This window comes from Alexandromys fortis, unplaced genomic scaffold (assembly GCF_014885135.2).
Source record: "Alexandromys fortis isolate MF-2015 unplaced genomic scaffold, M_Fortis_MF-2015_v1.1 scaffold_80, whole genome shotgun sequence".
NCBI lineage: Eukaryota > Metazoa > Chordata > Mammalia > Rodentia > Cricetidae > Alexandromys > Alexandromys fortis.
Window position 1 is genome coordinate 7,855,479 of NW_026068174.1, and position 10,385 is coordinate 7,865,863.

At 54.1% G+C, this 10,385-nt stretch overlaps 2 protein-coding genes across 3 annotated transcripts in view; one reads left to right on the forward strand and one right to left on the reverse strand.

The window, feature by feature from the left end:
* Positions 1–5,318, reverse strand: part of Rtn4rl1 (reticulon 4 receptor like 1) — a 76,936-nt gene extending 71,618 nt beyond the window's left edge. The window contains exon 1 of the mRNA XM_050128673.1: positions 5,178–5,318. Coding sequence (XP_049984630.1) covers positions 5,178–5,190 — 13 coding nt within the window. The 5' untranslated portion in view covers positions 5,191–5,318. The remainder of the gene's footprint in view (positions 1–5,177) is intronic.
* A 3,900-nt stretch (positions 5,319–9,218) lies between these two features.
* Dph1 (diphthamide biosynthesis 1) overlaps positions 9,219–10,385 on the forward strand; it is a 14,108-nt gene continuing 12,941 nt past the window's right edge. For both annotated transcript variants that reach the window (XM_050128869.1, XM_050128870.1), the window contains exon 1: positions 9,219–9,369. In XM_050128869.1, coding sequence (XP_049984826.1) covers positions 9,309–9,369 — 61 coding nt within the window. In that variant the 5' untranslated portion in view covers positions 9,219–9,308. The remainder of the gene's footprint in view (positions 9,370–10,385) is intronic.

The following is a 10,385-nucleotide window of genomic DNA, read 5'->3' on the forward strand; positions in this document are numbered from 1 at the left end:
CATGACTCCTTTTCTGTTTCACTTCTTCCTCCCATACCGCTGCTGATAGACCCATAGTACTAAATAAATGCTCTACCAGTGAGCCACATCTCCAGATGTGTGTGTGTGTGTGTGTGTCTTACTGTGTAGTCCATACTGATCTTTTTTTTTATTTATTAAATATTTCTGTCTCTTCCCCACCTCCACATCCCCTTTCCCTCCCCCTCCCCCAATCAAGTCCCCCTCCCTCGTCAGCCCAAAGAGCAATCAGGGCTCTCCGTCCCGTGGGAAGTTCAAGGAAAACCCTCCTCTGTCCAGGTCTTGTAAGGTGAGCATCCAAACAGCCTAGGCTCCCACAAAGCCAATACATGCAATAGGATCAAAAACCCATTGCCATTGTTCTTGATGTCTCAGTAGTCCTCATTGTCCTCCATACTGATCTTTAACTTCCAATCCTCCTGCCTCAGCCTCCTGGGTGCCAGATTATATCCATATGCTGCCATACTCAGCTAGCTCCCTGACTCATTTCTACCCAGGGTGGCCTGGCCGTCACACACCAAGGAAAGGGCTGCTTCCGGCACTCGGTGCTGAGGTCCTGCCTTCTGCTGTCCCTGGAGGCTCTGTTCCCGTTTTGCCAGCTATTTTGCTTCCTTGGCCATCTGTTCCCTCCCTGTCATCTCCTCTCTGCTATAACCTTAACCACTACTTCACTGCAGATGGTACCAAACGGACCCGTTTGCGACATCCTTCATGATGCCTGCCCCCTCCGGCTCAGTTCATCGGCACGGACTGCTCTGTCCTTTCTCAGGCCCCGTCCCAAAGATGTGTCTAGAGCTTAGAGGTGGATTCACTCCTCAGGCTCCCCCTGTTTGGTCCCCTTCTGTTGGCAACTCTGCTCAGGTTAAGAGGGCAAATAGCTATCCTTTCCTGCCTTTTCCTAATGAGACTTCCTCTTGTCATACTTAGCCAAGAACCTCTCTTGGCTCTATGCCCATCTGCTATGGTTCTCTACCTGGTCTCCACAGCAGTGTTGAACCCTCTGATGGGCTAGTGGCTGGTACATGGAGCAGAGCTCAGGAGGTTCACTCCTACAGAGAAGGAACAATATTGATCCTGGGAGTTTGGCTCCTAGACAATTTCCCTATAGAAAATGGACCTAAAGGTTCTGTACCAAGAAATGGACCCCATGCTCTCATGACAAGAACTGGGTCAAACACACTGCCTACCTTATCCAAGGTTACCACTGTTCTTAGCTCACTTCTTGCTGGGCATGGTACCACGTGCCTTTAACCCAGGACTCTGGGAGACAAAGGCAAGTAGATCTCTGGGTTCAAGGCCATCCTGGCGTATGTAGTGAGCTCCAGAATAGCTAGGGCTACACAAAGAGACCCTGTCTCAATACGACAACACAAAACAAGCAGAAACCCTGCGCCTTATTTCTGCTTGCAGATGAGACCACGCCTCACCGACTTTACTTAGCAACCTCCTCTGCCTTTCCTCTCTGCCTGGGTGTCCCCAAAACCTCCTCTTAGCTGTTCTCTTCTGGAGGAAGGACCAGGCGCTCTGAGGAGAGGCACAGTTTCTGAGGGGTTGATGATAAAGAAGCATCTGGTGAGGACGGCTCGACCAGGCTGAATTGCTGGGCTGGACTGAGATAGAAAAAGGTTGGAGACACTGAAATTCCACTTCCCTGGCTGAATTTGGACCGAAAAAGTCAACTATCTCGGCTCTTTCTAGAAAAGGTCTTATATTTCCCCTCTACATCTTTCCCACTGCAGGAAAGAGTGTCTTGGCCATCCATGAACCATATTCTCTTTTCTTTCCACTGGGGCAAAGACAACCCATGTTGTCACAATTCTGGGTCCTCATGTTCTCAGAAGGATGTAGAAATGGCGCCGTTTACACCTGACTTGGGGAGACTCTCACATCACCTGACAAGGGACCTCTGTGGAATCCACCAGCCACCTGACAGCACCAAACTACTTTCTCCCTCTGCTTCCGTTCTCTTCACAGAGCAGAAGCCCACTGAGCTACCTGGCCAGCCCATCTAGATATGACCACCAGGAGAACAAAAGCATCTTACTGGGTTGTAGGCCTTAATCTAGAACTTGCTGAATTATTTAGGGATGGCATTAACTTATAAATGAGTGTTTGACTGATTTTGTGGTTGATGTACAGATAAATTCTAATGAAAGACAGCTACACGATTTTAAATTATTAATTAGACTGCCACTTAACAAAGCCTATTTGGCACTCTAGTTCCTTGCTTAACAAGACAAAAACTTTAAGGAAAGGGCTCTGTATTAGCCCAGGGGCTCTTGATTTGCATTCTGTTTTTATAGCCCTAAAAATGAAAACCATAGATCCTGACCTTAAGTGTTGTAATTCTGGAATGGCAAAAACCCCCAGCAGGCTGCCCTTCCTTCCTGGAAAATGCTGGATGGCTCGGGGCTTTGCTTGCCTTGATGCCTCTCATCTCTCTTGACCAGAGGCTTGCTTTTTCTATCCCTGGTTCTGTCAGGGTAGATAGACTATGAGCTGGAAACACCGGCAGAGCAGCTGCTGAAGTCTTCACATATCAGCACTTGTCAGCAGCTGGATTTCACGGGGGTGCTTCTGGTTCACACAGTGGTGGTCCCTTTATTAAGAGATAAAGATATCTCCCCAACCCCCCAAAAAGGCCTGACAGAAATAACTTTACTAGGACAATCAGAAATCAGAGAGATGACTCTCATGGTCCAGGGTCTGTTCTCCCCGCTCTAGGAAGAAAACATTTCCTCCCTTCAAACCCTCTTCCAAACCATAACTATTAAGTTCACCCAGGCCCAGGACCCCATGTAGGATTCTGCACAAGCCAGGCAACTGCCTTCTCAAATCAACCTGTAAACCTTGCTGTTTGGAGCCTTTGGGAACAACTCCACAAACAGAAACTTCAGTGATCACCTCCCTTGCCACTAGCCAGAGGCATACTTTGGCTTTCGGCATACACCTACAATCCACATCTGAACATCTCTCCATGTGCAGAAGAGATAAATCCATGGTATCAGACCAGCGACCCAACAAGAAAATTGCCCAGGAAAAGCACCAGAACAAGTCATTTGCTCTCACGGTGTCCCATGAGCAGGCTCCAGGCCACCCACGCCCCAGTCAGCCTTGGCGAGGGCTTCTCTGCTCTGTTTCCTTCAAGTCAACCCAGGTGTGAACTTCAATCGATGGAATCTCTCTAGTCAACCTCTTCTGTGCAGGAAGGGAGAAACAGCCCAAGTGGCAAACACACGTGACTACCAGGCTTCCAGTGACCACCTCATGAGCAGGGAAAGGTGCCTTCTCCCAGGGAGCATCCCCCTCCCAGGATGCACTGGGGCTTCTGGCTAGCAAGGATACTAGAGAGCTCTTGAAGGCTGTTGGAGCCTCCCCGGGCACCTAAACCATATAACTAAAGTGTGTGGGCTGCTTTGTGGCTCATTCTTAACTGTAAACTGCCAAAAGACAAAAGACCAAAAGGGAAATGAGATGTCAGTTCTTCCCCATTATCTCCATCACAGACCTGCAGCCCAGACATGGCAGCCTTTTAAAAATTGCCTGGGAAGCCTTCCCGGCTAGAACGAGTCTACATGCTCTATGCCCAGGCTTAAATTTTCAGACTCCACCGTCTTCAGCTCTGTAAGATCACCTTCCTGTGCCGACACACTGGCCAGCACTCCAGCACTGCTGAGTGTCTGAAATGACTTTCCGTGTCTTTCTGCAGTGAAAGGAACTGGGGTGTCAACAGCAAAGCAGTTCCTCTAACTACTGCAGAGAACTGTCCCACGCCACAGCAAAAGGCAGTGTGTCGTCCCCCCTCTCCGTACTGTACCGACCACGTGGAGGGCACAAGTCATACACAAGTTTGTGACTGTTCTTACACGGTGGGGCAACCAAGCCTCCACGGTTGCCTGAGGCTGGACCACCACTCAACCCTTTCTGCTCACATGGAAGGTGTGGCTTTTTCACCCACCTGTCTGACCTGCTTATCTGGCTCTCTCCCATCATCGGGTATCTACTTCTGTCCGCCCATCAGGGGCTTGGCTTCCCCCACCTTTACCACCTCCCCCTGCCCGTTTTCTCCTTCCCCATCCTGCTGTGAGGTCAGAATCCTGTGCTTACGACACCTCGGTCTGTTGCCATGGAAACAGGGGCGGATTAAGGCTGGAGCGCGGAGCGCAGGGATCAGGCCCCTCCGCTACCTGAGCTCCCGCCTCAGCTGGCTCCCGCAGGGCGGGAGCAGCCAGCAGCAGACACCGCAGCTCAGCAGCCGCCGGGCCCAGGCTAGGGACAAGGGGGTCCCAGAGGGGCGCCACAGCCAGCCCACTGGGACCTCGGAGCAAAGAAACACATGCAGAGGCGGGGAGCGGAGGGTGACAGGTCCGCGGGCTCAAGTGTGGTCACCTGCCCTTTCTGGACCCGAGGGACAGCACCCAGAACGGCAACCACGTGGGGGCGCGGCAGGACTTCCCCGCCACCCGCGCCAACTTTGCTGCGCTCCTGCTGCCGGGGAGTCTGGGCGAGGTGGTCGCCGAGACAGCTCCAGTCAAGTTGAGCCTGGCTCTGGCCGCGCACACTGCCAGCTCGGCCTTCGCTGTCGCGTCCCTCTGATCCAGGCATAAGGAAAGTTTGAGAAACCGGACTTCTGGCTCTTGCCACTCCCCACCCTCAGTCGCTGAGTGCTCAGGGCTTGTCCCCGGGGATAAGGCTAGGATTCTAGGAAGATGTCGAGTTAGGACCCGCGGTGAGCGCCGGGGTCGCACGGTAACTGACCGTTGGCTGCACTGGTACCCGGTGCAGAAGCAGCAGAAGCAGTGGCAGGTGCCCGCGCAGGGGATGGAGCCTGCAAGTGCAAAACTTTATAATGGCAAAGCAAAGGTCCCAGGAGGCCAGCTCCCTTTTTACCAAAGGTTTCTACTCTGGTCTCTGAGCCCTTGAAACAGACCCCTGAGGCCTGGCCACTCGATCCACGAACAAACCCCATGTTTCGCAACAGGCCACCAACGGAATCTCAGCTCCAGCAGCAGGCGCACAGCGGGTGCCTGTGACAAAAGCCAGCCAGCTAGCGGGGGTCTGCTTCCGGGACCCATTTCCCCGGCGCTCGACGGTTCCGGGGACTTGAGGCTCTGCCTAGTTCCATTCAACTCCAACTTGCTCCTACGGTTCCCACTCACCTTTGCGAAGCATGTTGGCCGGGGGGCCGCCGCTCCGAGGTCGGCCTAGGCGCGCTCCCTCCTGGGGTCCAGATTCAAATCCCTGGGAGCCAGCTGCAGCTAATCCGAGCGCGTCGAGGCGGGGGCAAACCGGGGATCCGCTTGTGCCCGGCGACCCGGTCCCGTAGGAGCATGGTGAGCCCAAGCCCGGCGCCCAGGGCACCGGCGCCCGCTAGCAACCGCTCCCAACCAACCCAGTGCGCTCGCTCAGCCCCGGGGCGAGTGGCTTGCTCCGCCGAGCAGTCGGCCTGATTGTGCCTCCCCAAACACTTTGCAGGCGGTTTTGGGGGGGGGGACGCCGCCCCCTGGCCGGCCGGCCGGAGTCCCCTCTTCCCCGCCCCCTCGGGCAGCGGTTGCTGCAAAAGGGCGCTCACTCGCACAGCCCAGCTCCCGGGGAAGCGCCCGGCGCGCGTTTGCAGGACTGAGCGATCCGCGGAGCGGGGCGCCTCCCTTCCTCCCCCTGGCTTCCCCCACCTCTCTTCCTCCTCCCTCCCTCCCTCGCTCTTCAGTTCCCTCCCTCCCTCTCCGCTCCCCGCCCCCGCTCACGGAGCGCCTCCCATACAAAATTTATGAAAGTGCTCTCAGCTCGCGGTGCGGAGCGCCGTCCTATTCCCAGGGCAGCGGCGCTCAACCGTGCGGCGCCGCCTCCCGAGGTGTTTTCGCTGCACCTGCCCCCGGGGATGATCCTCAGCCCGCGTCCGTCCAAGTACCTGCCCCAGTCCTTGGCGGGTCGTCGGGCCACTGGAACCGCCCTCCCCGGCCCCGCAGGCTTCTCCGAGCACGTACCCGCAGCCCAGCCCCCGCCTGCTCGCCCTTCGCGACTGGAGGTCATGGAGAGAAGCGGCTGGAAGCGTGTGCCCTCCTGGAGTCCTGATCACAAGTCCAACACCCTTGCCCCGTCTCCCTCTGACCAGTGCCCCTTCCTCCTGCGAGGCTCGACGGCTCTTCCCTGCCCGCCCAGAACAGCTTTGTCAAAATAGCGGTCTCCCCATCCCGAGTCCCAAGACACTGTTCTTTGGGGGTAGATTTGCGGGACAACAAGCAATCGAGGAGGTCCAGTTGAAAATCCTATAAGGAACTAATGCGAATTCAGGTAGACTATCTCCGGCTGGAGGGCCGCTGGTCCCCACCGGTCCTACACAGACCCCGCCCTTGCGAGGATTCTCCTAATGGGGAGGAGGTTATCTTCTGGAAAGCGGGTCCTGCAAGGGCCCCTCTGGGCCAAGTGCCGGGAAGGCTCAAGCCAGCAGAGATCCTAGGTGGAGGCCGGCACCCTCTACTGGCCTGAGATAAGAATGACTTCGAAAGAGGGAAAAAGACTGGGCCAGGTCACCCAGTTGAACACATGCGTTACACTATGTGGGAATTCAGTCAGTGAAAAAGAGAAGGAGGGTCCTTGTCTTCCTGAAATTTATATTCTAGGACCAAATGACAAAAGTTCAGATGAGAGCCTGGAAGATAAACAAGCGGGGTGTTGTTCAAAAGCTCACTGTGGTGGGAGTGACAGGCGTGGAGACGGAGCTGATTTGACAGCTGTCTTCTGAACAGAGAGTAAAATTCCTCTGTGGAGTAAACTTGGCCGCGTTAGGAAGATCAAAAGCAAGACCATTACCATTCAGGTACTCAGGTAATCGGTACCTAAGGTTTAAAGTCAGAACACCGGTCTCAGGACAATCCAAAGCAAATGATAGAGCAGGGTGTTGGCGGTATACGCCTTTAATCCCAGCACTCAGGAGGCAGAGGCAGGCGGATCTCTGTGAGTTCGAGGCCAGCCTGGTCTACAAGAGCTAGTTCCAGGACAGGCTCCAAAGCTACAGAGAAAGCCTGTCTCGAAAAACCAAAAAAAAAAAAAAAAAAAAAAAAAAAAAGCAAATGATAGAAGCCCCACAAGCTACGTTCAAGAGCACCTAAAGTTACCAGATACAGGAAAGGGGCTGACTAGGAAGCAACATAAGGTGTGAGGGAGACTCAGAGAAGGTGCCCTTGAGGTCTGGGTTCAACAGGTTGAGAGGAAAGGGCACTCAGGAAGGATGGAAGGTACAAATGTTTGAAGATCTAAAGTAACCTTATTTAGTAACCCAGCTTGGTCCTGCTAGAGTTGGGAACACAGAGCCTTCCTTCTCATAGTCCCCGACAGCTGTAGAACTCCTCTGACCCTGCACCGCCTGAGTTCTGCAGACTAAACTCTAGAACACCGAGACCTGTGGAGGCAATCCATAAAACTAAGGCCCAGAGAGGCTAAACAGCTTGCTCCAGAGCACCCAGTAGGCAGTGATAAAGGGTGGGCTCAAACGAGAGTATGCCGTTCCTTTCCCGCCTTCCCATGCCGCCTCCCCATGACCCCCTTGCCCCACGAACTCCAATATATTGGGTAAAGTTGGGCGGCGTGAATGTGAGAAGCAGTTATTTTTGGGTTTCAGGAGGGCTGGATGCTGACTTGGAGTCCAGCCAGGGGATGGGGGTGGCTGTAGGTGGGAGCTGTGCTGTAATGGGGGAGGGGGTACATCGAGTCTGCCTTCTCAACAGGCGGTAATTACTCAGACATCTGAGTAACCCAGGAAGGGAGACCCCCACGGACACATGGAAGTATCCTCAACCCTGATTGGCAGCTATGGTGTCCTGTGCGCAAGGTCTTAGGGACACACTCTTGGTTTTGCACTGCAGTTTTCCTCAGTATCTCCTGGCTTCCTAATGGGGGCAGGGCTGCTCATGAGTGATGGAAGCTATACAGCAATGTTAGGACATGGGCATACCTATGGCCAGGTAAAGGCCCCAGGGGATGAAGCAGTTGCTGGGGAGAAGCCATTGTGCCACTGGTGACAATCTTTTCACCATGGAAATTGAAGCGAAAACCAGAAAGGAAGCAATCCACAGGGAGTCTAGGTTTTGGTGTGCCAAGGGGACAGAACTCAGACCCTGCACTCTGAGGGGTTGGGAGATGTCCAAAAAAGCTGGAAGACATGGGAAGTCCAGGCTGGACTCTCATCAAGGTGAAGAAAGACTGTGCCACAATGAACACATTCTGAGCCGAGTCATGCCATCCTCAGAGTGGCACAGACTGAGGGGCACCGACCCTTTTCATCCCTTCCCTTGGCTGCTCACTCCCAGCCTGCTGAACCATCTCTCCTCTGAGCAGCCTCCCAGGCAAGGCCTGTCCCCGACTGCTTGTTTTTTTAAGTCTCTCCGCACCTTAATTAGGGGTTTCCAAGCAGGGAGGGCCTCCAGGGGAGCCTTAGGCCACAGAGCTGTCTTAAAGGGACAGCTGTGCTCATGGTACCACTGCGGAGAGAGGAGGATGGGAGTGATGGGGGAGGGGTTAGAGTCCTGGTGACCCGGCTTTGTGGTGCTGACTGCTGAGGGTCATCCCTGCAGGTGCTTTGTTCTTACAAAGGTCGAGGCTGTCTCACTGACAGCTCTGCCTTCTCTTAGGGTCCCAGGAGTGCTGTCCACCGATCAGGAAAAAGGCTATCGCCTGAAAGACAGCCTAGACAGGCCAAAGCTTGCCAGGACCCAGAAGGTTTAGAGAATTGGAGGTCTCTGGCTGCCCCATGCTTCCAAGAAAGCCTTTATAGTTTCCAGCTTCTCCCATATCAACCCTCCACATGGTGGGCGCACAGCAATCCACATCAAATTTTCAGCGTGGGAGCTGGGCTGGTAGGCACTAAGGCTCCATTCTTTTGGGACAGCAGCGTCCTCTGGGGTAGAGAATGTGTCTATGTCAGCTGACAGACTACTGCTTACCAAAAAAGAACAAGGGTGAGGGCGGGGAGCAACAGGAAGGTCGGCAGAACTCGCTCAGGCACACTTAACGGCCAGTGACAGCTTTGAACCAGGCCAGGGAAGAGCGTGGGGACAAAGTCGTTCAGAAGGCAACCGCAGTGGTCTTGAGACCACTAGAGGACCGGAGTGTCCTGAGAGTCCAGACCTTTTGGACCGAAGGCTGCCCATTGTAGCACCGCCCACATCTGCCTTTTGTCTCCGCCCCGCGAGAGTCCCCGCCCTCTGCCTGCAGCTCGGCTGTCGACAGTGCTGCCTGGGTTCTCCGCGTTCTTTCAGCACTGCCTTTTTGGTCCCCACGTGGGCTCCGGGGTGATGGCGGCGCTGATTGTTTCCGAGACAGCGGAGCCAGGAAGCCGAGTCGGCCCTGGCAGAGGTGGGTGCAGCAACGCTGTGTCTGAAGGCTTTGCATCTCGGGTGGGACCCCCAGGTCAGGGACAGGGCGGAAAGTGACTCCTTTCTCCTTGAGACCCGAGAGTCTCATGCTGTTAGAAGTTTTGGACTCCCATCACCAGAGACCCAGGGACCCAGTCTTTCGGGACGGGAAGAGCTGTCCCTCCTGGGAGTTTATGATCCTCAAGGTGGAACTACACCCAGTCCGGGCTGGCAGACTGATTCCGGAAGAGTGTCAGTTAAGACAGATCCAGAGGGAAGGGTGCGAGTCGCGTTTTACAAGTGGACTCGGAAGGAATGGTTTTATTTCTGCGAAGAGGCGCTTGGTATCCTTCACCAGGCACTAACCAGCGCCCACTAAATGCCAGCCCTGTGCTAGGTATAAGGACTAAAGTACTACCCTGGCCTAAGGATCTCTACTCAACTGGGGGGCGAGGTGCACTGATAAAAACAGACGGTGACATCCTTGAAAAAGGAGGAGGTACCTACTGCTCCTCCCGCTAGTACGCGTGCCCCGTCCAAAAAGACCGCAAGGGAGTTGGACCCGTCTAAGAGATTCTGCCGGGAAGCGGTCAAATCTAAGCTAGTTTGTCCAAAGCCATGAAAACAACTGACCAAATGCTCTGACAGCGGTAATATTTAAATGTGGTCTCAGGGCCCAAGCCTACCAGGCTATAGAGTTCTTCAACACGGCCCTCCACCACAGTAGATGAGTGGACAGGTCTGGGAGGACCTCCTATCATAGGGACCCCAGCAAAAGTTCTGCTGTATAACACAGACTCTGTAGGTACGGATGACTAAATTTTTTTAAATTATTTATTATGTATATAATGTATCTATTATATACATACTATGTATATTATGTATATAATGGTCTATCTGTGTGTATCCCGAAGGCCAGAAGAGGGCACCAGACTTTATTACAGATGGTTGTGAGCCACCATGTGGTTGCTGGGAATTGAACTCAGGACCTTTGGAAGAGCAGGCAATGCTCTTAAC